This window comes from Canis aureus, chromosome 18 (genome assembly GCF_053574225.1).
Source record: "Canis aureus isolate CA01 chromosome 18, VMU_Caureus_v.1.0, whole genome shotgun sequence".
In the NCBI taxonomy this organism is placed as follows: Eukaryota; Metazoa; Chordata; class Mammalia; order Carnivora; family Canidae; genus Canis; species Canis aureus.
In genome coordinates, this window is record NC_135628.1 from 23,740,847 (window position 1) to 23,767,992 (window position 27,146).

A 27,146-nucleotide genomic window follows, 5' to 3' on the forward strand; every position below is an offset into this window, starting at 1 on the left:
TTTAATTTAGAGAGAAAGAGAGCATGAGTGGGAGGGGCAGAGGGAGAAGGGGAGAATCTCAAGCAGACTCCACAGTGAGTGCAGAGTTGGATGCAGGGCCCAATCTCATGATCTCAACCAGGAGATCATGACCCAAGCCAAAACCAAGAGCTGGCCACCTAAGTGACTGAGCCACCCAGGCACCCCTTCATTGTTTTCTTTTGAAAAAGGTATCTGCAGTTGATAGAACAAAACCCAAAGTTATCTAAGATTCATTTCAATCATTTACCACTTATTAAATGTACAACCACCATGAAAAAAAAAAAACTTGTTACACTTTGTAAGTACAAATAATATATTTTATTTCATCCCTGAAAACAAATGAAAAACAAAAATGTCCACATCTATTAAGACTGAACAATTATTCCAAACTTCACCTGGCAATGGTATGTAATTAATTTCTTCACATAGAGTATAGAGAAAAGAGTTTAGAAAGCTACCTTTCATGAAACAATATTTTCTCATACTTATTTTAATAAAACATTTTAATTATTGCTACTATGTGTGGTAGCATATTATAATAACGAACAATACAATATCCAAAACTAAATTCAATATAGTCTAAGTCTAGAAGCTAGCTGCACTTAAGCAGTTATTATAATAGAGAATAAATACTATGAAATATTGGGCATTATACGGCAATTAAATTTGCTACAACGGAAATTTAAATAAAGGTGTACTTTGCTCTATCCTAGAATTACCCAAGATTAGGATCTCTTGTGCTATATACAGTAGCTGTTTTCCTGAAGAGAGTCAATCTTCATAACTTAAATTATATTTTAAATGCTCTTAATTGTTTTTAAGTGGTCATTATATAAAATGAATACCTAATGTATCTGTTACACAAATCTACAACTTCATAAAGCCAGATACTCTTACATAATGTCGACATTTCCAAGCAATTTAATGCAACACAAATACCTTTATTATATACACCTGGCTAAAGACTTTAAATGTCCCAGTCTCACAAATATCTCACTCGCCCCTTCCACTGTCAACATAATAAAAGCAAAAATTACTCAAATAAGGAAATAATGTACTTTCCACATAACATAGACACTCAAAGGGTTAAACACTTAAATTAATATTCATGTATGTGAAAAATCATGAATACTTATGTTAAATTTGATCATAAAAATATCTTCTATTCTTTATGATACATGTAAGAAAATGTTATGTATGAGATTAGAGATTACTATTTTTATGTTATTTGTCTCAATGTTTAGAATGGGTTATGGACAGTGGCTGCTAACCATTTCAAGATTATACTCTTAGATATGTAATTTTTCAAAATATACAATAATTAACCTCCAGTTATTCTGAAGGATAGTGCAAATGAAGACATTCTTTGGGTCATGACTTCAAAATCCTATTTTCAACTTTATACTTCCTTTCTCTGCTCATAATCTGAGTAACAAAATATAGTACTGGAAGTAAGCACATTTTCTAATAGTCTTGGTTCAACAGTTAAATCTATTGAGAACAAATGACAAAATGATTCAACAACAATATTCTCCACTTGTCTAAAAAAGCATGTGATATATTTAAATAAATATTTTATAGAAATGAACCCATATCTTTCAGTGTTTTTGTTTCACCTTGATCTCAAACAAAAGATTTATACAAAGATCACCTACCTGCTTACTACATCAATAATGTTATCAAATTCCCTTTAAGGATATAATACAGCATTCAAGAGACTTGCCTGAAAGCAAACTAATAACTTTTAAAATATATATACAGAATTAGAGTTCTGTGAATCCAGCATATTCCTCAGAAATGCGTGGGGCTTTTATTGTACAGTATTAATCTATCCTAGCCAGCAACTGAAAGGCTTTCTGCCATAGGATATAATCCCCGGTGGATGTAGCAGCACAGGTGATCTTCAACTGCTATCTAATGCTGCCTGATGCATTTATCCTTTTATTTGTGGTTACTGGCACCAGGTTTCCACTGGTGCCATTGGTAGTGTTGGTTGCCGAGCCGTTCACAACAATATAGTCGACTTTGTTCTCCAGCTTTACCAAGCGTTGTAAAATGTCATCTAAAAGGACAGCAATTGTTCTTTTTAGATCCGCTAGGGGAAAAAATCAGAATAAACTGTATTAAACACTGATAGAGCACTTCATATTTGTATTTTCCTAGTTTGAGGGGAGAGGGAAAGTGAAACATTACCGAGCCATCTGAGAGAAAATATACTAGAGAGAAAGCACTCATACTACAAATAGGAAAAACCTAATTATTTTAACATAGCATAGCAAATAGCATCATATATAGAGCTTCCTAAAGGAATTTCAGAGTTATAAATGTAAGGGAAACTCACTTTTCTAGTGCAATAAAACACACTTAAAGTCTGGTTCAGAGTTGTATTCCCTCTGTAAGGAACCCCATTTATCTTGAGTTTCTTAAGCAGTTTGTAAAGATGACTGTGGACAAGGCAGGTAAGGTAAAAACTGGGTGAGCTAAGTAAGAAATTCAATGAAATGCAGAAACAAGAAACCTGGATCCTCCAGAGGCTGAAGTGTATGTGTGAGTGGGAGAGCCTAGGATTCAGGGGAGATGCCAGAAAACTGATCAGTGTATTAGAGATACTAGCAAGTGGTACGGACTTAAATTTTTTCCAGAATGACCGGGAAGTTTACATCTCTTTGGAGGTTTAAGGGGTTTCAATAGGATTTACTTGGAAAGAATACAATTATGACTCATCCTTAGAATTATATTTTCAAGCTTCCTAAAGGTACTTAGTATATATGAGGTACTCCGTGTCAACTAATATTGCTATTTTATGCTGATACCGAAAAAAAAGCAACTTGAGCCCCAACAGTCATCTAACAGCAATTGATAGGTTTGCTGATGGTTCTGTTACAAAGAGATCAGAAAAAGCACAAGCAAAATAAAAAACAGATAAATTCGACTTCATCAAAATTGAAAACTTCTGGGCATCAAAGAGCATTATCCAGAAAGTGAAAATAACAAGTAGAATAGAACACAATATTTACAAATCATGTATCTGACAAGGGCTTAATCTCAAAAACATATAAAGAAGTCTTAAACAACAAAAGGATGAACAACCCAGTTTTTTATTTATTTTTTTAAAGATTTTATTTATTTATTCATGAGAGACATGGAGAGAGAGGCAGAGACACAGGCAGAGGGAGAAGCGGGCTTTATGCAGGGAGACTGATGTGGGACTCGATCCTGGGACTCCAGGACCACGCCCTGGGCCAAAGGCAGGCACCAAACTGCTGAGCCATCCAGGGATCCCGAACAACCCAATTTTTTAAATGAGCAAAGGACTTGAATAGACAGATATATCCCCAAATAAGATGTGCAAATGCGTCATAAGCACAGGAAACGCCCAACATCACAATGAGATACCACTTCAACCTACTAGGATGGCTATAATCAAAGAAAGGGAAAAACAGTACAGTACTGGCACAAAAATAGAAACATAGCTCAATGGAACAGAATAGACTCCAGAAATAAATCTGTGCTTATACGGTCAATTAATTCCTGACAAAGGAGGTAAGAATAGACAATAGGAAAAATCCCTTCAACAAATGGTTCTGGGGATCCCTGGGTGGCGCAGCGGTTTGGCGCCTGCCTTTGGCGATCCTGGAGACCCGGGATCGAATCCCACATCGGGCTCCTGGTGCGTGGACCCTGCTTCTCCCTCTGCCTATGTCTCTGCCTCTCTCTTTCTCTCTCTCTCTCTCTCTCTGATTATCATAAATAAATAAATAAAAATTAAAAAAAAAAACAAATGGTTCTGGGAAAACTGGACAGCTTCATGCAAAAGAATGAAATTGGACCACTTTCTAAATATCATACGCAAAAATAAACTCAACATGGATTAAAAACCTTTATGTGAGACCTATATTCCTAGGAGAAAACATAAGAAGAACTTTCTTTGACATTGGCCATAGAAACATTTTTCTAGATATGTCTTCTCCAGCAAGGGGAAACAAAAGTAAAATTAAAGTATTGGGACTACACCAAAATAAAAAGTTTTTGAACAGGGAAGGAATCCATCAAAACAAAAGGCAACCTACTGAATGGAAGAAGGTATGTGCAAACAATATACCCAATAAGGGGTGAATATCCAAAATATATAAAGAACTTATACAACTCAACACCAAAAAAACACAAATAATATGATTAAAAATGGACAAAAGCAGGGGTGTTGGGTGGTTCAGTCAGTTAAGCATTTGCCTTCGGCTCAGGTTTTGTTCCCAGGGTCCTAGGATTGAACCCTGCGTCAGGCTCCCTGCTCATCAGGAAGTCTGCTTCTCCCTCTTACTCTGCCCCTCCCCTCCATTCGTGCTCTCTCTGGCCCTCTCTCAAATAAATAAAATCTTTAAAAAGGGGGGGGGGAGGACAAAGGACTATTATAGACATTTTTCCGAATTAGACCTACAGATGGCTAACAGATACATGAAAAGATGCTCAACATCACTTATCATCAGGAAAATTAATGCAAATCAAAACCACAATGAGAGGGGTGCCTGCGTGGCTCAGTTGGTTAAGCATCTGCCTTTGACTCAGGTCACGATCCCAAAGTCCTGGGATGGAGTCCCACCTCAGGCTCCCTGCTCAGCGGGGAGCCTGCTTCTCTCTCTCCCCACTGCTCGTGTAATCTGTTTCTCTCCCTCAAAGAATTAAATAAAATCTTTAAACTAAAAAACACAATGAGATATCACCTTATACAGTCAGGATAGCCAAAAACAAAACAAGAAATAACAAGTGTTAGCAAGGATGTGGAGAAAAAGAAATGCTTAAAAAAAAAAAAAAAAAAAAAAGAAATGCTTGTACACTATCGGTGGGAATGCAAACTGGTGTAGCCATTGTGGAAAAAAGTATGGAGGTTCCTCAAAATATTAAAAATAGAATTACCATATAATTCAGTAATTCCACTACTGAGTATTTATCCAAAGGAAACAAAAAGACTAATTTGAAAAGATACAAGCATCTCTATGTTTATTGCAGCATTATTTACGATAGCCAAGATATGGAAGCAACCCAAGTGTTCATCCATAGATGAACAAACAAGATGTATCATATACATACAATAGAATATTCTCAGCCATAAAAAAGAATGCAATCTTGCTATCTGCAACAACATGAATGAAGCTAGAGAATATAATCCTATGTGAAATAAGACAGAAAAAGACAAATACCATATGATTTCACGCACATGAAGAATTTAAGAAACAAATGAACAAAGGAAAAAAGACCAAAAACAGATTCACAAATACAGAGAACTGGTAGTTGCCAGAGGGGAGGTAGATAGGGGAGACAGATAAAATAGATAAAAGAGGATTAAGAGTATACTTATCTTGATGAGAACTAAGTAACATACAGAATTGCTGAATCATTATATCGTATAGCTGAAATTAATATAGTAACACTGTTAAGTATACTCCAATAAAAAAATTTCTTTTAGAAGAAAATAAGCCTTAGTAATAAGCATATGGAGAAACTGGAACTCCCATACACTGCTGGTGTGAATATACAATGGTACAGCCACTGTAGAAAACAGTTTGGCAGTTCCTCAAAAAGCTAAACATAAAATTACCATATGACCCTGGAATTCCATTCCTAGGTATGTATAAACTCCCCCAAATTGAAAAGAGACCCAGAGACACTTGTACACCAATATTCATAATATCCCAAAGGTGGAAAGAACCCAAATGTCCACCAACAGACGAAGAGATTGACAAAATGTGGATATGAATGCAATGGAATATTATTTAGCCATAAAAAGGGATGATGTCCTTTTTTTTAGAGTGGGGAAGGTCAGAGGAAGAGGCAGAGAGAATCTTAAGCAGGTTCCACACCCAGCTTGGAGCCCAATATAGGGCTCCATCTCCCGACCCTGAAATCATGACCTAAACCAAAACCAAGAGTAAGACACCAAACTGCCTGAGCCACCCAGGTGCCCCAAGAGGGATGATGTTCTGAGACATGCAACAACATGCATGAATTTAAAGGCATTATACAAAGTGAAATAAGCCAGATATAAAAAGGGACAAATATTGTATAGTTCCACCCATGTGAACTACCTAGAACAGACAAATTCATAAAAACAGAAAGTAGATTAGAGATTACCAAAGGCCAGGAAATGGGGAAATGGCAAGTTCTTGCTTAATGGTCAGTTTCTTGTTTAGAATGATGCAAATTTTAGAAAGATAATAGTAATGGTTGTACAACACTGAGACTATAATTCATGCCACTGAACTATACACTTTAAAATGGCTAAAATGAGGGTGCCTGGGTGGCTAAATTGGTTAGGCATCTGCCTTTGGCTCGGGTCATGATCCCAGGGTTCTGGTATCGAGCCCCACGTCAATTGAGCAGGAAGCCCAACTTCTCCCTCTCCCTTTGCTTGCTGCTCCCCCTGACTGCTCTCTCCCTGTCAAAAAAATAAATAAAAACTTTAAAAAGATAAAATAAAAAGAAAATGGTTAAAATGACAAATTTTATGTTATATACATAGTTATCACAATGTGTAAAAAGTGAAAAAAAAATCAGCAAGTAGTGAGAATAGTAGTGGTGGGTGATGGTAGAGAGTGATTAGAAATTGTTTATTAAAGGGACGCCTGGGTGGCTCAGCGGTTGAGTGTCTGCCTTTGGCTCAGGGCATGATCCCAGGATCCTGGATCCAGTCCCACACTAGGCTCCCCAAAAGGAGCCTGCTTCTCCTTCTATGTCTCTGCCTCTCTCTCTCTCTCTCTGTCTCTCATGAATAAATAAAATCTTTAAAAACAAAACAAAACAAAAACCGATGTCCTAAATTGTTAAATGTACCCATTCAAATATTCTAAAATTAACTGTTTTGTTTTTTGACAGACAGCAAGGAGAGGAGGAGGGTCAGAGGGAGAGAGAATCCCAAGCAGGCTCCACACCCAACACAGAACCCAACACGAGGCTTGATCTCATGACCCTAAGATCATGACCTGAGCTGAAATCAAGAGTCAGAGAGGCGGGATCCCTGGGTGGCGCAGCGGTTTAGCGCCTGCCTTTGGCCCAGGGCGTGATCCTGGAGACCCGGGATCGAATCCCACATCGGGCTCCTGGTGCATGGAGCCTGCTTCTCCCTCTGCCTATGTCTCTGCCTCTCTCTCTCTCTCTCTGTGTGTGACTATCATAAATAAATAAAAATTAAAAAAAAAAAAAAGAGTCAGAGAGGCTTAACTGACTGAGCCACCAAGGTATCCCTAAAATCATCTGTTTTTAATAAAACATTACAAAAAAAAACACAGATTTTAACTACTTTGCTCCATGATATAAAATCAGTTAGTTGACAAACAAAAATACTGTTTCCTGAACTTGAGATTCTTTTGAATATAACCAAAATTTCCTTTCTCTAATTCACAATATAAATTTATGTTTACATTTGATGGGATTACCTATTTACAGGAATTACATACATGTTTATATTATATGAGAGTCCACAGTATTTCTCCATAAAGCCCTATCACTGAAGGTGCTAGCAATAACTCCTTTCCTACCGTGGGCCTCTTTTCAGAACCCCTAAAAACTACTTGAAATCAGAGACCATATTATATCCATCCTTTTATTCTCAGCTCACCATTTTGATACCTATCACACAGCAGACACCCAACAAATGTTTGAAATAAACATTTCAATATCTGACTCGTGTTTAGTAGGTGATATCATTGTTGAGACTGATGTGAAGGATCAGATTTAGGAAATCTGATTTTTTTTTTAAGATTTTATTCATCTATTCATGAGAGACACAGAGAGAGAGAGGCAGAGACACAGGCAGAGGGAGAAGCAGGCTCCATGGAGGGAGCCAAATGCGGAATTCGCCTATTTCTCTGCCTCTGAGCCAAAAGACAGACACTCAACCACTGAGCCACCAAGGCATCCCATGAAGACCTTTTTTTAAAAAAAGTATTTATTTATTAGAGAGAGAGCACAGAGGCAGGGGGAAGGGAGGAGAAGGAGAGGGAGAAGTAGACTCCCCACTGAGCAGGGAGCCCTACCAGGACTAGATCCCAAGACCCTGAGATCATGACCTGGAAGTCAGACACTTCACTGACAGAGCTGCCCAGGTGCCCCAGAAGTAAAGCCCTTTGATGCTGTTCTATTTCTGCTTTAAGCTTCCTATTCTGGAAGAAGAAATCAAATAGTTTGGAGGAGAGGGGAAGGAAAGAAAGAAAAAAAATTGAACTCTAACAAAAACACAGATACCATCAAAATAGTAGCTAGCCCAATTATTTCACTATACACAAAAACCAAAAGGAGGATATAATGCTATTAAATATACTAAAGATGGTGCATATAAAAAGATTCTAACTACACTAAGCATAATCAGGACTGTGAGGCATAGTAGGAAGCCACTGTCATACCAAGACCTATGGAACGGAGGGAGAAAGCAGGGATGTAGGGATGTAACCAGAGCCCATATGCAAGGACACCCAGTGGTAAACAAAACCAAGGCACGCAGTTTGTAAGAAGCTGGGGCTACCAAAGAGATACCATCTGAGGCAGACGGAGAAGGAAAAAAAATAGAAAATTAGAAATCAAGACTTTCCCTCTTCCAACTTTCCAAACTACTGCCAATGCCCTCCTTTGGCTAAACCCAAGCAGAAGCTCACTGATTTGGGAACTTGGGGAACACCACCTACTCAAATCAGTCTCCCTTGAAATACAAAACAGAAGACAAAGGGTAAGTAACAAATCTGAAGACAACCAGGCACAAGACCAGCACAAACAGCAGGTATACACACCTTCAGGAACCCCAACTTATGTCTCTCTGCTTTATCTCTTATTTATAACTCAACAGGTTTTTCTGTTTGTATTCTTACGAGCTGCCTCAAATCTGTCATATAGGAAAGGCAGATGTAAACAAAGATAACCATGTGTGTACACAAAAAAAGTACTAAAATGCAGTAAAACACAAAATGACTACTGAAAATAAAAGTATTTAATATAAAAGTCAAAAACGTTTCCTTATTATTTTTTTTCAAATTCAAATTGACATTTTACCACCAGTAACAATAGCTTAACGGTACAAGGAAGAAAGCTTAGAAGTCACTTCTTAGCTATCAGAGTGACTTACCCACTATAAAGTTTATTATGAAGCTAGCAATAAAATGTTTCCTAAGAAACTTGAACTAATTTAAATTGAACAAAGACAGTACTATTAGGTAAAAGTGGTTTCAAAAACCTCATAAACTCTACAATCAAATGTACATTGTTTAATCTTTTACATTTCTAATACAGCCACCTTCTCCCACTGACTACTGAATAAACTGTGTCATTCGATAAAAATTATATTACTTCTTTACTTAAGAGTGCAAGGCACAGTGTTTAGACCACATAAGTGGATCCAGACATGTTCCTGTCAAATTTTAAATACAAATTAAATGCCTAGGGACATAAAAGAAGCCTTATTTTTCTTGAACGAGAAAAGAAAAGCTGAAAAATGAACTTGACTAAATAATATAAACCATAAATAAGCTACATTTTAAATAGCCACATCAAAATCACTTCGAACAGAAATTCTGAAGTTAACTTTCCTTTAACATATTTAGAATATAAAAAACTACTCATTACAGGTTTGGTTTGCTTTTCTTATTTAATGGTAATAAATTTTTAACTTTGAGATAAAATGATAGATTTACATATAATTGTAAGAAATACAGAAATTCCTGTACCTTTACCTAGTTTCTCCCAATAGTAACATCTTATGAAACTACATACACATTACAATCAGAATACTGACAATACAAAATGCAGAATATTTCCATTACCATAAAAATCCATTACCCTTTCATTTTAACACCCATTTACTTCTCATTAGCCTGTTAACATGATAGATTACATTGAATGATTTTAAAAATTGAACCAGCCGGGATCCCTGGGTGACGGAGCGGTTTAGCGCCTGCCTTTGGCCCAGGGTGCGATCCTGGAGACCCGGGATCGAGTCCCACGTTGGGCTCTCGGTGCATGGAGCCTGCTTCTCCCTCTGCCTATGTCTCTGCCTCTCTCTCTCTCTCTGTGTGACTATCATAAATAAATACAAATTAAAAAAAAAAAATTTGAACCAGCCTTGCATCCCTGGAATAAACACCACTTAGTCTTGAGGTTAAATTCTTCTTATGGGGCACCTGGGTGGTTCAGGTAGTTAAGGAACCAACTCTTGATTTCAGCTCAGGTCATGATCTCGGGTCCTGGGATCAAGCCCCACATCAGGCTCTGCTCTCAGCACAAAGTCTGCTTGTCCCTCTCCCTCTCTTTCTCTCTCAAATAAATAGTCTTTTTAAAAAAAATTTCTTGTTATATGTTGCTGAATTCTGTTTGCTAATATTTTCATAATTGTGCTCATGAGAGATATGGGAGAGAAATGTTCTCCCATTTTTTGGAAAAGACCGTGTGGAATTGGTATTCCAATTTAAACTTCTGATAGAATTCTCCGGTGAAGGCATCTGGGGCTAGAGAGGTCTTTTTTGGAAATTCTTAAACTATAAATTAAATTTCCCTAATACTTACAGAGTTCCCACAATTTTTATGCTATAATTTCATTTTCATTTAGTTCAAAAAAAATGTTTTAATTTCCCTTCAGATTTCTTTGATCCATAGATTATTTAGAAATGTGGTTTTTACTTTCCAATTACTTGGAGATTTTCCGTATTACTGATTTCTAATTTTAGTTCATTGTGGTCAGAGAACATGCTCTGTACAATTTCAAGTTTTTTAAATGGATTGAGGTTTGTTTTACGGCATAGGATATGATCTATTTTGGTAACTATTCGATGGACTCAAAAAACAAGTATTTCCTGCTGCTGTTGATGGAGCTTCTATATATGAAAGTAAGATCCCATTGGTTAGAACTTGTTCTTCAAATATCTGCCAAGATATAGAAGATCTAAGTAGTTCTATCAGTTCCTGAGAGGGGGAGTTTTTAAGAGCTCAGTTATAATTGAGGATTTACCTATTTCTCCTTTTAATTTCTACCACTTTACACATACAAATTTAGAATTGTTATTTCTTCTGGGCAGTTTAACCCTTTTATGATTATGCAATGTCCTTCTCTGACTTTCCTAGTTTTCTTCACTCTGAAGTCTACTTTACATTGTTTATATATCTTTTTCCATCCTTTTACTTTCAGCCAGTCAATATTATTAAATTTGAAATAAGTTTCTTGCAGATAGTACATACTTGGGTCATGTTTCCCAATCCAGTCTGCCAATGTCTTTTAACCAGTATATTTAGAACATTTATATTTAATGCAAATGTTATACATTAAGATGTAAGTCTGCCATTTAACTTTTTGTTTTAATTGTTCTGGTTTTCACTTCTCTGTTTTCTTTCCCCTGCTTTCTTGTAGGCTGTTTGGAATATTTTTTAGAATTTTTAAAATTTATTTATCTATAGTGTTTCTGAATGTATCTTTTTGTAAAGTTTTTACTGGTTGCTCTAGATATTACACCATATACATAACTTATCACAGTCATTTTACCAATCTGAGTGAAATACATAAGCTTCACCTCTCTTTACCACCTCTGACTCATTTTATGTGAAGAAAGGTGTCATTTTTCCTCCAGTTGCATTTAAGATTTTTTTTTCTAGTAGCTCTTTAAGTTTTCAGAAGTTTATTTATGATATATTTTGATATATTTTAGGGGGCTTGTCCTATTTAGGGTTCACTCAACTTCTTGAATTTGAGGTCTATGTTTCACCAAACTTAGGAAGTTTACAACCATTATTCTTTTTTTAAGATTTTATTTATTTATGAGAGAGAGAGAGAGAGAGAGAGAGAACAGAGGGAGAATGAGAGGAAGAAGCAGACTCCCCAGTGAGGAGAGAGCCCAACACGGGCCTTGATCCCAGGACACTGAGATCATGTCCTGAGCTGAAGGCAAACATCTAATCGACTGACCCACCCAGGCATCTCAGGCAACCATTATTTTTGGAGTACTTTTCCAGCTCTGCCCTTATTCTCTTCTCCTTCCAAAACTCCAATGACACAAACATTACATCTTTTGTTATAGCCCCACAGGTTTCTAAATCTCTAGGGTTTTTTTTTCCCAGTCTATTTTCCTCTTGTTCAGATTGGGTAATTATATTGTTCCATATTCCAGTTCACTGATTCTTTCATTTCCATTCTGTTAAGTCAATCTGCTGAGCTTTTTGTTTCAATTACTGTACTTTTCAGTTAAAAATTTCCATTTTTTTTATATGTTCTATTTATCTGCTAAGATTTTCTATTCCTTTGTTGAGGCTATTTTTTCCTTTGTTCTATGTTCATTAATTCCTCACTGAAGCATTTTTAATGCCTGCTTTAAAATATTTTTCAGATAATTCTAACACCTGTCAATTTTCTTTTCTCATTCAGTTAGAGCTTTTCCCAATTCTTGGCACAACAAGCGATTTATATTTGAAATCTGGACACATATATTAGTTTATGAAGTCCTGGACTTATTTAAACATCCTATGTTAGTAGTCTGTAATACCACTGTGGCAGGGCAGAGGGGTGACCCCTTACTACTGCCAGATAGAAGAAACCTAGGTTCCCCATTTAGCCTCCATTGTCATCTGAGGGTGATGAGCTCCTCATCACTGCTGAATGGAGGCAGGAGTTCCAGGTCCCCATTGATACTTTTCATTGATATTGTTGTAGGAATGGTCTCCTTATCCCTGGGCAATAGTGAAAGTCCTGACACTCCACTAAGACTCCTCTGACATCACCCCAAGGGTGGGGGATGGGCACCTCATTACTTGCCAGTGGGCATGGAAGTCCTAGCTCCTCATGTGGTCTCCATAAGGGAGGTCTACCATAAGGAAGGGAGATGTGGATGCCTCATTATAGCTTCACAAGGGTGGAAATATAGGCTTTCCATCTGGCCTTTGATCATGCAGGTCCTGGTGCAGCCACAATATTTTTCTGTGATATTTGGCTGGAGAAGTGTTACTGTCTAAAAGTTTTCTATCTTGCCAGGCTGCCCCTTTCTTGGCTACAACAGGCTTCTGTTGGGGAGGTTACTGGCTTCTTCAGCTCAAAGTCTGGAATACATGAGATTAAAACAAAACAAAACAAAACAAGGGATCCCTGGGTGGCGCAGCGGTTTGGCGCCTGCCTTTGGCCCAGGGCGCAATCCTGGAGACCTGGGATCGAATCCCACATCAGGCTCCCGGTGCATGGAGCCTGCTTCTCCCTCTGCCTATGTCTCTGCCTCTCTCTCTCTCTCTCTGTGACTATCATAAATAAATAAAAATTAAAAAAAATTAAAAAAACAAAACAGGGATCATACATGTCCTCGCATCCGTAGCCAGTCTTATTTTTTCTCTTCCAGATCCTTACGTTTGTTTTACATAAATGTTCAGAGTTTTCAGTTGTACTTAAATGGTTATTACAAGAACAGGGAAAAGAGGGATGTCCGTCTTCCCAAAGTCCCCATCTCTAGGGGTGCCTAGATGTCTCAGTCAGTTAAGCATTTGCCTTCAGCTCAGGTCATGATCTCAGGGTCCTAGGACTGAGCCTCACCTTGGGCTCCATGCTCAGCAGGGAGTCTGCTTCTCCCTCTCCCTCTGCCCTTACCCCCACTTGTATGCACTCTCTTGCTCTCTCTCAAATAAATAAATAAAATCTTTAAAATAAGTAAATAAATAGATATTAACATTAAATTGTTCTCCAATTCACCCAAAATGTTTTTGAAGTCTATCTTTTAAAAATGTTTAGTCACATTGGCATACAATAAATAAAACCAAAACTCTTAAAAGACAGGTCAGTCTTTGGATGGAAAAAGTCTGTACTGATAAAACACTGGTATTGTTATAGATAGATTCAGAAACAGTATAGGAAACATTGCATCAACTGCAAAGCATTCCATGAATAGTCACTGTGAAACTCAGATCAAGTATCCCAAATTCATTGTTCTAGGCTAAACCCAGAATCCAAGAAATAATGTTATATGAGAAGAAACAAAATTACATCAGACAGTGATCTATAAAGCTGAACTGATCTGCCTATGACCTCTGCAATAGTTAACAATCCACTGTAGACTAACATTTTTTTTTAAAAAATTAGCTTAGGGGTGGGTGGCTCAGCCCGTCTGCCTTCAGCTCAGGTCATGATCCTGGGATTAGGCCTCACACTGGGCTCCCTGATCAGTGAGGAGTCTGCATCTCCCTCTTGCTCTCTGTCCCTTCCCCCAACACATGCTCCCTTCTCTGGCTGATAAATAAATAAAATCTTTTTTTTTTTTAAGTAGCTTATGCAAAAAAATAAATAAATAAAAATAAATAAAGTAGCTTTTTTTTTCCCAATTGGGAAAAAAAGGTTAAATATTTCAAGGGAAGACCATTCAATAATATTTTTGATCAACTATAGCTTTTTTGTGTAACAACAGGAAGTGAAATAGTTTCTATAGATGGTTAAAGGTTCGAGTACTCCAGAACTTGTAAAATTCTCATTTTATTGTAATTTACACTGCCATGTCAAATTAATGAAGCAAAAGATAGGATTCAAGTAACCAATCTAGAATAACAGGCTACCTAATTTGTAAAAAAGAACCTGCATCTGTTCCCGCTTACACCAGAAATCTCAATTACATTACATAAATGTAAAAGCAAAAACAAAAAACCCTACCATATTAGAGTGTAAGCTTTGAAGGAAAAATTTTAAGCATAAAACTAAAACATAAAAAAAGATACATTCTACTACATGAATTTTTAAATAATATACCAAGTTATTAGGCAACTGAAAAACCAGAGGAAAAAAAAAAAAGAAAAAAAAAAATAAAAAAAAAAAAGAAAAAAAAAAAAAAAAAAGAAAAACCAGAGGAAAAACATCTGTAACATTTAATAACAGCATTAATGTTTTTATAAAGAATCAGTTAATTAAGAAATTTCTCAGCAGAAAAATTGGCAAAGGATACAAACAATTCACTCACACAAGCAAGAAATACAAATAGCTAACAAAATCTTTTAACCGGTCCTGTAAACAAAGAAATGCAAAAGCAAACATGTAGAGGTCATTTAAAATTAAATTGTCAGTGTGGAAAAACTGGCACTTTCATACTGGTGGGAAAGTGGTAATAGGAATGTATACTGGTGGAGCCATTCTGAAAGACAATCTTACAGATGTCTATTAAATTTAACATACATATCCTTGGCCAAGAAATTCCACTTCTAGCAAATTTATCCTTCAGAAACATTCACATAAACATGAAATATTTTTTAAAAATGAAACATTAAGTCACTGTACGAGATAATAGACCTATATGTAATAACATGGAAAGATATTCACAGTAATTAAGTGAAAACAGATAAGCTGCAAACTACTATCCACAGTACAATCCTATTTTTGTTTGAAATAAAACAATGTGCTAGATAGTGTGTAGGCAAACTACAGCTGGTTGGCTGCTTTCTTGGTAAATAAAAGAGATTTGCTGGAACACAGCCATTCTCATTTATTGCAATGGAGACCATATGACCCACAAATCTGAAAATATTTACTATTTAGCTCTTAAAGGAAAAGTACACTCCCCCAATACGGGTAAAATTAACTGACATTCTCTCTGCCCTACTTTTACTTATCTATGTTGTATATTTCTGCAATATCTGAATGTTCATAATAAACATATATTTATAATCAGAAATAAGTAAAGCCTTATTTCAGGGAATTGGTTAAATACCACGTGGCCATTAAATTATATAGGTATGTATTCAATGACAGAAATATTTTTACCTTATATTAAATTTTAAAACATAGTTTATCAAATACCATATGTAGATAGGTCTGATGATTGCTTTAAAAATCGAGTGGTTATGCACAGCTGGGCAGCATAGCACAGATGGCTGCTACCCTTTAAAATATAACAGTTATTTTGCTCAAGTAGAAGGAATTTATTTTCAAGCATTCCTCTTGTTCTAAAAGGTTTGTATCTTTGTTGTTTCTATCAGTGTCCTTAGACTAAGCAGAAAGCAAAACAATGTAATTTCTGCATCTCTATCTGCCACAAGTACCTCCATCTCAGTGTATACCAACTCCTTTATCACTAAGTCATCTTAATTTGATCCTCAAGAGCCAATGCAAGCTAACCCTCATCAATTCATAAGAACCATCATAAAGGGGAGAAGAAAAAATAGAAAGTGTCCAGGGCATTTCCAGATAAAGATAAATTCAAAAGATATTTAACCTTTGCTGACTCTGGATGAAAAGAGGACTTCACCCACCTTCATTTTGACCTCAGTCTGTACTTTCTAATTGATTAAGGTCTTCTTTCCAGCTTATCTCTTAATTCAAGATCTTGTGGACAAAGCATCCCAAGATGGGAACCCAAACTACCCCCACCAAACTACCAACCTTTGTCCCACATTTTCTTTACATAAACCTAGAAGCATTTTCAGCACTTTGGAGACAGTCTTTGGAACACACTAGTCCACTGTCTCCCAGGAGTGGCCTCACTGAAATCAATTCCTTTCTTGTTTCACCACTGCCCATGTCTCTGCCTCTGGATTTTGTCAAGGCAAGGGCAGAACCTGTTCCATTTCAGTGCCCCCAGAGCCAGATGCTCTTACATCCCTGCATCCCAGGTATGTGGATACTCCACCAAAATAGTAAGGGCGCTTTTTGCTCTTTTTCTTTCTTTTTTTTTAAGCATACATCCAGGGATCCCTGGGTGGCACAGTGGTTTGGCGCCTGCCTTTGGCCCAGGGCGCAATCCTGGAGACCCGGGATTGAATCCCACATCGGGCTCCCGGTGCATGGAGCCTGCTTCTCCCTCTGCCTATGTCTCTGCCTCTCTCTCTCTCTCTCTCTCTCTCTCTCTATCATAAATAAATAAATAAATAAATAAATAAATAAATAAATAAATAAATATTAAAAAAAAAAAGCATACATCCATGAGGCCAAAGATAACAGAAGAGGAGACAATAGTAACACAACTCCAGAAGTTGGAAAGCAGGATGAGTGTTCACTGACTTAGCAAACCTGAAAAAGTTGGATCTTAGAAGAAAAACCAAGAAGCAATTTAATTATCTCACAGAACTGTGGAGTTCTTTTTTTTTTTTTTTTGAACTGTGGAGTTCTTAAAAGGCCCAGGAACTCTTATAGAGGGTACCAATGAAAATAGGGGTTGGAGCACCTCAGTGGCTCAGTCAGTTAAGGATCCAACTCTTTTTTTTTTTTTTTCAAAGATTTTATTTATTTATTCATGAGAGACACAGAGAGAAAGGCAAAGACACAGGCAGAGGGAGAAGCAGGCTCCCCACTCAATCCCAGGACCCCGGGTTCATGACCTCAGCCAAAGGCAGAAGCTCAACCACTGAGCCACCTAGGTGCCCAAGGATCCAACTCTTGATCTCACCTCAGGTCTCAATCTCAGGGCCAAGAGTTCAAGACCCTCAATGTGCTCCATGTTGGGCGCGGAGCCTACTTTAAAAAAAAAAAAAAGGAAAGGAAACAGGTAAAGATAGGACTAAAACAGGAGAATTGAGTGAAAATTTACATATAATGATATGTGATTCCTAAATTATCTAGAAGACTCCCTAACTGGGCAATAGCCCCTTGCTCATTGCAGAAAATCTAAGATACATTTTTTTTTTTAAAGATTTTATTTATTCATGAGAGAGAGAGAGAGGCAGAGACACAGGCAGAGGGAGAAGCAGGCTCCATGCAGGGAGCCCAATGTGGGAATCAATCCCGGGTCTCCAGAATCACGCCCTGGGCTGAAAGCAGGCGCTAAACCACTGAACCACCCAAGGATCCCTAAAATACATTTTCTGAAGCCAGTAAAACAATTGAGGGCCTGGGGACCACACTGAAGACTCAAGGAGTAAGTTAACATTTACATTTCATTCACTCAGTGAGGCTGAGACTACCTGTTGCTGCCCAGCCTTTCCTCTCATTCAGATCCTAGAACACTTGGGAGGCCTACATTCTCCAGCAAGAGATTGGAAGTCCTTCTCTAGGGAATCTGACCAGCTCAAGAGGAAAGACCTAAATACACTGATATTTGGGATACCACAAACAGCCACTGAGATTATATAATAGAGTTCCTCTGGCCTTTGCCCCTAGTTCCTGGAAGGTAGCCTCCAACTGTTTTAAATTTCTTGAGTGATAAGAGAGTCTGTTATTCACAGTTAAACCCTGGGACCCAACCTGATAGTTTACATTAACAAGGTGACTCAGACTGGGCCCCTAGATAGTTTATGCTAATGAGATTATTCAGGATGGGGGCTGGCATGCGAGAAAGATCAAACTCTGTGATTTGGGATTCTGGACTTTTCAGTAATGTCAAATGAGAGAAGGGCTGGAAATCAAATTCGACCATCTGACCAATAATCCAAGCAATCACACCTACACAATAAAACCCCAATAAAAATTCTGTATACAAAGTTCAGGTGAGCTTCCCTAATTTACAGTACTCTTAATATGGTCACACACTGCGGTAATGCAAACTAATTCAAGAAAGAGAAAACAACAGAAAATTTGCATTTGAAACCTTCCAAGACCTTGCTCTATGTGTATCCCTTTGGCTAGTTCTAGTTTTCTTTTTGCTATAATAAAACAATAATAGTAAGTATAGTGCTTTCAGGGAGTTCTTTAAGGTGATCTAATTCATTATCAACCCTAAGAGGGTAGTGGGAACACTCAAATTTCTAGTCAACTGGTCAGAACTGAGAGTGGCCTATAAACACCCAAATTTATGGCTAACGTGTGAAGTGAGGGCAGGACTGTGATTGTGGAGGATTATGCTCTTAACCTGTGAAACTTGACCTGACTCCAGGTAGTTGGTATCAGAAGTCATTACAAATATTACAGATACTACCAAGAAAATGTCCCAACCAGATCATATTATATTGAATGCCACACGACAACTCAACACGTCCTATTAAACTTTTAGTATCTCACTCTTTAAAGAAGCCTCAGGGGAGTCCAGCTGGCTCAGTTGATAGAATGTGGGACTCTTGATCTCAGAGTTGTGAGTTTGAAACCTAAATTAGGTGTAGAGATTACTTAAAAAACATAAAATCTTGGGGCATGTGGATGGCTCAGTCAGGCATCTGACTTCTGATTTCAGCTCAGGGCATTATCTCAGGGTTGTGAGATCAAGCCCCATGACAGGCTCTGTGTTCAGCATGGAGTCTGCTTGTCCCTCTCCCTTCCCCTGTCCACTTCTCCTCAATCTCTACAAGGGTGCAAGCCCTGCTCTCGCTCTCTCTTTATAAAGTAAATAAATAAAATCTTTAAAATAAATAAAACAAAGTTGCAAAAGGTTAAGGATCATCAGATATATTTTGATGAAACAAAGAGGGATGCCTGGGTGGATCAGCAGTTGAGCATCTGCCTTCAGCTCAGGTTGTGATCATGGTCCAGGAATCGAGTCCCCACATTAGGCTCCTGCTTCTCTCTCTGCCTATTTCTCTGCCTCTCTCTGTGTGTCTCTCATGTATAAATAAATAAAACCTTAAAAAACAAAAAACAAACATTTCAAAAAGCCTACCATTGGGGTGGCTTAGTGGCTTAGTCAGTTAAGTATCTGCCTTTGGCTAGGTCATGATCCTGGGGTCCTGGGATCAGGCCCCATGTCAGGCTCCCTGCTCGGTGGGGAGTCTGCTTCTCCCTCTCTGCTGCTCCCCCTGCTTTTGCTATCTCTCTGTCAAATAAATAAATAAAGCCTTAAAAAAAAAAACCTATCACTGATAATCTTTGAGAAATAAAAAAGCTCTTAGAAATTAAAAATATAAAAAAATTAAAAATATGAGAGAAAATGAAAAGCTCCATAGAGTTGAAAATGGTAAATATCTCAAAAAATAAAGCAAAAAGATAGTGAGATGAAAATTGGAGAGTCAATAAAGTAAAATTCAAGGATCAGTTCAGAAGGCCCAAATGCTGAAAAACAGAATTTCAGAAAGAAAGGATGAAAACAATAGGGCAGAAGAAATCAAATAAATAATTTAAGAAAAATATCCCCAAATTGAAGAATGTAAGTTTCAGGATTTAAATTTAAAGTACCCACTGAGGCTCTCTCCTCATCTCCAAAATCATGGCAGGTGGGACAGGGACATTCCAAAGATTTTCATCTTCACTAGTGCCCAGAGTTACTTTGGACCCTGGGACTGGCCACTGATATACAGCTATACTGAAATCACAATTTTTTGAATGACAGGAATCAAATGCCCCTTAGGGTGCAGTAATCCAACACTGGAATCTTCTTTTCCAACATGATTAATTTTGATGACACAAAAGATAAAGTGCTGGTGTTTCTCAAGCTGCAACCTGAAATAATTGCCAATCAGAATCTACATAACAACATTCTTTATCTATGTTACAATCACCTATAAATTCCTTTCCCAAGCAAGCAGCAAGGTAAGTATTTGCACCAATGTTGTTAGAGGATCAGAAATGGAGCAGAAATTTTAGTGCCAAACAACAGAATCTTTTGAGTAATCTAGAAAGCTGGGTTGGGTATAGTTCTATGAAAATCAGACACTAACTTGTCAAAATTGAATCATAAGAATATAACATAGTATTCTTACACAAATTAATGAGTTCCAGTTTTGGATAAAACAAGCACATCATGGAAATAAATAGATTAGTGAAGAAAGAACCAATTATTTTAAAGAATTATTTGAAACAGCTCCAAGAGTTGTAATTGATAAGTAGCTATATATCAGGCTTTTGATAAAGGTACTTTAGGATTCAATTTTCACGGATTTAGTTCCATTTAGTTCCATCATGACTTGGAAAATAAAGAATCATGATTTGACAAGCAGAGTCCCAGAGAGTGAAAGAGTAGGAGACTATATTTTGTCTGGTCCCAGGAATTCAGCTAGATAGCTATCAAATTATTCTGAACACCTGCAAACTCAACAGGAGATCTAAGAAAAAAATTGCTGCAATTCTACAAATAGGAAGGCATCCACTTTCTGCAAAGTCTCTTCTCATTTGTTTAGCGTATATTTCTCTGGGGTCGCTGTTGCCATTTTAGTATTTTGTTCTCTTGTTCATCTATTCTTCTCTAGACAGAATGACAGGACAGAAACACTCCCCTCAAAAAACAGAATAAGAGGCAGTACTGACTGAAGGAACTAATCAGTATGGACATAAGATATCAGAAGTAGAGTTCAGAATAACGATTATAACAATTATTTCTTCAAGCTGGGCTTGAAAAAAGCATAGAAAACACTAGAGAATTCGTTTCTGGAGAAATAAAAGAACTAAAATCTAATTAAAGTGAAATCAAAAAGGCTATTAATGAGATGCAATAAAAATGGAGGCTCCACCTACTAGGATAAATGAGGCAGGAGAGAGAATTAGTGATAAAGACAAAATGATGGAGAATAAAGAAGCTGAGAAAAAGAGAGATAAACAACTACTGGATCATGAGGGGAGATTTTTAGAGATAAGTGACACCATAAAGCAAAACAATATTAGAATAATTGGGACCCCAGAAGAAGAGGAAAGGAAGGAGGGGAGAAGGTATACTAGCCCAATTTATAGCTGAGAACTTCCCTAATCTGATGAAGGAAACAGGCATTTAAGTCCAGGAGACACAGAGAACCCCCACTTCAAAATCCATAAAAATAAGTTAACGCGGGACACCTGGGTGACTCGGCAGTTGGGCGCCTGCCTTTGGCCCAGGTCGTGATCCTGGGATCCAGGATTGAGTCCAGCATCGGGCTCCCTGTGAGGAGCCTGCTTCTCCCTCTGCCCATGTCTCTGCCTCTCTCTCTCTATCTCTCATGAATAAATAAATAAATCTTAAAAAAAAATAGGTCAATGCTTCAACATATGATAGTGAAACCCACAAATCTCAGAGACAAAGAGAAAATCCTAAAAGCAGCTCTGGACAAGAGGTCCATAATCTACAAGGGTAGAAACAGTAAACTGGCAAGAGATCTATTCACAGAGATCTGGCAGGCCAGAAAGGACTGACATGATAGATTCAGGGTGCTAAATGAGAAAAACATGCAGCTAATATACTTTATCCAGCAATGCTATCATTCAAAATAGAAGGAGAAATAAAAAGCTTCCAGGACAAACAGAATCTGAAAGAATTTTGTGATCACTAAACCAGCCCTACAAGAAATATTAAAGGGGGTCCTTTAAGCAAACAGAGAGCCCAAAAGGAACATAGACCAGAAAGGAACAGACACAATATACAAAAACAATGACTTTACAGGTAATACAATGGCACTAAATTCATATCTTTCAGTAGTTACTCTGAATGTAAATGGGCAAAGACACAGGGTGTAAGATTAGATAAAAAAAAAAAAAAAGCAAAAGCAAGACCCAGGGGCACCTGGATGGCTCAGTCAGTTAAGTGTCTACCTTCAGCTATGTCATGACCCAGGATCTTGGAATCAAACCCCATATCAGGCTCCCTTCTCCCTCTGCCCCTCTCCTGGCTCATGCTTTCTCTCTCTCTCTCAAATATATAAATAAAATATTTTTTAAAAAGTCAAGACCCATCAATATGCTGACTGCAAGATACTCATTTTAGACCCAAAGACACCTCCAGAGTGAAAGTGAGGGGGTGGAAAACCACACATTATGCTAATGGACATCAAAAGAAAGCTGAGGTAGCAATCCTTATATCAGACAAATTACATTTTATTTTTAAAGATTTTCATTTATTTATTCGTGAGAGACACAGAGAGAAAGAGAGGCAGAGACACAGGCAGAGGGAGAAGCAGGCTCCATGCAGGGAGCCCAACACAGGACTCGATCCCGGGTCTCCAGGATCACACCCTGGGCCGAAGGCGGTGCTAAACCACCGAGCCACCAGGGATGCCTGACAAATTAGATTTTAAACCAAAGACTGTAATAAAAGATGATGAAGGACACTATATCATAATTTATGGGCCTATCCAATAAGATCTAACAATTATAAATATTTATGCTTAACACGGGAGCACCAATTATATAAACCAATTAATAACAAAATTAAAGAAACACATTAATAATAATACAGTTATAGCAGGGGACTTTAACACCCCCCTTACTCCAATGGACTGATCATCTACACATAAGATCAACAAGGAAACAAGGACATTGAATGACACCCTGAACCAGATGGACTTCATATATATTCAGAGCATTATATCTTTTTTTTTTTTTAATATTTTATTTACTTATTCAGGAGAGACACACACACACACAGAGAGAGAGAGAGAGAGAGAGAAAGACAGGCAGAGGGAGAAGCAGGCTCCATGCAGGGAGCCCAACGCTGGACTGGATCCTGGGTCTCCAGAATCATGCTCTGGGTCAAAAGCAGTGTGTTTATGCTGAGCCACTCGGGCTGTCCCCAGAGCATTCCATTCTAATGCAACAGAATACACATTCTTCTCAAGGGCACATGGTACATTCTCCAGAACAGATCACATACTGGGTCACAAATCAAGTCTCAACCAGTACCAAAAGATTAGGATCATTCCCTGCATATTTTCAAACCAAAATGCTTTGAAACTGGAACTCAATCACAATACATGGAGGTTAAAGAGCATCCTACCAAAGAATGAATAGGTCAATCAGGAAATTAAAGAATTTACAAAGTTCATGGAAATAAATGAAAATGAAAACGCAACTGTTCAAAACCTTTGGGATACAGCAATGGTGGTTCTAAGAGAGAAGTATATAGCAATATAAGCCTTTCTCAAAAACCAAGAAGGTCTCAAATGCAGAACCTAACCTTACACCTAAAGGAGCTGGAGAAATAACAGCAAATAAAGCCTAAACCCAGCAGGAGAAGAGAATTAATAAGGATTAGAGAAGAAATCAATGAAATAGAAACCAAAAGAATAGTACAACTGATCAATGAAACTAGGAGCTGGTTCTTTGAAAGAATTAATAAGATAGAAAAACCCCTTGCCAGACTTATAAAAGTAAAAGAGAAAGGACCCAAATAAATAAAATCATGAATGAAAGAAGAGAGATCACAATCAACATCAAAGAAATACAAACAATTATAAGAACATATTATGAGAAACCACATGCCAACAAATTAGGCAATTGGGAAGAAATTGATGCACTTCTAGAGACTATATACAAACTACCAAAGCTGAAACAGGAAGAAATAGAAAACCTGAACAGAGCCATAACCAGCAAGGAAATTGAAGCAGTAATCAAAAATATCCCAACAAGAGTCTAGGGCCAGATGGCTTCCCAGGGGAATTCTACGAAACATCGAAGAAGAATTAATACCTATTCTTCTGAAGCTGTTTCAAATAATAGAAAACAAAAGAAAACTTCCAAATTCATGAGGCCAGCATTACCTTGATCCCAAAACCAAAGACACCACCAAAAAGAATTACAGATCAATATCCCTGATGAACATGGATATAAAAATTCTCACCAAGATACTAGCCAATAGGATCCAACAGCACATTAAAAGGATCATTCACCAAGACCAAGTGGGATTTATTCCTGGGCTGCAAGAGTGGTTCAACATCTGCAAATCAATGTGATACACTACATTAATAAAAGAAAGGACAAGAACCATATGATCCTCTCAACAGATGCAGAAAAAGCATTTGACAAAGTACAAACCTTTCTTGATTAAAACTCTCACAGTGTAAGGATAGAGGGAACATACTTCAATATCATAAAAGCTATATACGAAAAGATAATATCATTCTCATTGGGGAAAGACTGAGAGCTTTTCCCCTAAGGTCAGGAACATGACAGGGCTGTCCACTCTCACCACTGTTGTTCAACATAGTACTAGAAATCCTAGCCTCAACAATCAGACAACAAATAGAAATAAATCAGCAAAGAAGTCAGACTCTCTTTGCAGATGACATCATACTGTATGTGGAAAACCCAAAAGACTCCACCTGAAAATTGCTAGAACTTATACAGGAATTCAGCAGTGGCAGGATATAAAATCAATGCACAGAAATCAGTTGCATTTTATATACTAACAATGAGACAAAAGAAAGAGAAATTAAGGAGTAGATCCCATTTATAATTGTACCCAAAACCATAAGATACCTAGGAATAAACCTAACCAAAGAGGCAAAGGATCTGTATCCAGAAAACTATAGATCACTCATCAAAGAAACTGAGGAAGACACAAAGAGATGGAAAAACATTTCATGCTCATGGATTAAAAGAACAAATATTGTTACAACGTCTATGTTACCTAGAGCAATCTACACATTCAATGCAATTCCTATCAAAATACCTTCAACTTTTTTCACAGAGCTGTAACAAACAATCCTGAAATTTGTGTGGAACCAGAAAAGACCCCAAATAGACAAAGGAATGTTGAAAAAGAAAAACCAAAGCCAGTGGCATAATTCCAGACTTCAAACTCTATTACAAAGCTGTAATCATCAAGACAGTATGGAACTGGCACAAAAACAGAAACACAGATCAACAGAACAGAATAGAGAACCCAGAAATGGACCCTCAACTCTAGAGTCAACTTATCTTCGACAAAGTAGGAAAGAATATCCAAAGAAAAAAAGACAGTCTCTTCAACAAATGGTGTTGGGAAAATTGGACAGCCACAGGCAGAAAAATGAAACTGGACCTCACACCATACACAAAAATAGACTCAAAATGTATAAAAGACCTAAATGTGAGACAGGAAGCCATCAAAATCCTACAGAACACAGGCAGCAACCTCTGTGACCTCAGCCACAACAACTGCTTGCTAGACACATCTCCAAAGGCAAAAATTACTACTGGGGCTTCATCAAGATAAAAAGCTTTTGCACAGCAAAGGAAACAGTTTACAAAATCAAAAGACAACAGACAGAATGGGAGGAAGTATTCGCAAATGTCTTAAAGGGCTAGTATCCAAAATCTATAAAGAACTTACAAATTCAACACCCAAAGAACAAATAATCCAGTCAAGAAGAAATAGGCAGAATATATGGACAGATATTTCTCCAAAAAAGACATACAAATGGCCAACAGACACATGAAAAAATGCTCACTCAAAATCATTGGCAACAGGGAGATACAAATCAAAATCACAATGAGATACCACCTCACATGGGTCCAAATAGCTACAATTAACAAGTTGGGAAACAACAGATGTTGACAAGGATGTGGAGAAAGGGGAATCCTCTTATACTGTTGGCGGGAAAGCAAGCTGGTGCAGCCAATCTGGAAAACTGTGTGGAGGTTCCTCAAAAAGCTGAAAATAGAGCTACCCTATGACCCAGCAATTGCACTACTGGGTATTTACCCCCAAAGATACAAATGTAATGATCGGAAGGGGCAGCAATGTCCACAACAGCCAAACTATGGAAAGAGCCTAGATGTCTACTGACAGATGAATGGATAAAGAAGATGCAGTATACACGCATGCACACACACACTGGAATATTACTCAGCCATCAGAAAATGAAATCTTGTCATTTGCAATGACACAGATGGAACTAAAGGGTACAACATTAAGTAAAATAAGTCAGTCAAAGAAAGACAATTATATGATCTCACTCATATGTGGAGTTTAAGAAACAAAACGAGGATCATAGGGGAAGGGAGGGAAAAATAAAACAAGACAAAATCAGAGAAGGAGACAAACCATAAGAGACTCTTAACTATAGGAAACAAATTGAGGATTGCTGGAGGGTAGGGAGTGGGGGGATAGGGTAACTGGGTGATGGACGTTAAGGATGCCATGGGATATAATGAGCACTAGGTTTGTTTTGTTTTAAGATTTTACTTATTTATTCATGAGAGACACAGATGCAGGAACATAGGCAGAGGGAGAAGCAGACTCCCTGTAGAGAGCCCAATGTGGGACTCGATCCCGGGACCCTAGGATCATGCCCTGAGCCCAAGGCAGATGCTCAACCACTGAGCCACCCACATGCCCCAAGCACTGGGTATTATATAAGACTGATGAATCCCTGAATTACTTCTGAACCTAATAATACACTAAATTGAGTTTAAATTAAAAAAAAAAATTTAAATAAATTTTAAAAAATCAAATCAAATCATGACTTGATGGTTACAAACAAAATATATCCTTCACAAGTAGCAGGGTTTACTTAAGATGTATATTTAACATGGATACATCTTAGAAATACAAACTTTTAAGAAAGTTAAACTTTCATCTCTAGTAAATACTTTTCTCAAAACATAATTACTAAAAAAAAAAAACAAA

At 37.5% G+C, this 27,146-nt stretch overlaps 1 protein-coding gene across 11 annotated transcripts in view; it reads right to left on the reverse strand.

Annotated features, from left to right (window-relative positions):
* Positions 1-316: 316 nt before the first annotated feature.
* CCDC126 (coiled-coil domain containing 126) overlaps positions 317-27,146 on the reverse strand; it is a 106,256-nt gene continuing 79,426 nt past the window's right edge. For all 11 annotated transcript variants that reach the window (XM_077856525.1, XM_077856521.1, XM_077856523.1 and 8 more), the window contains one exon: positions 317-2,116. In XM_077856525.1, the coding sequence (XP_077712651.1) occupies positions 1,932-2,116 (185 nt within the window). In that variant the 3' untranslated portion in view covers positions 317-1,931. The remainder of the gene's footprint in view (positions 2,117-27,146) is intronic.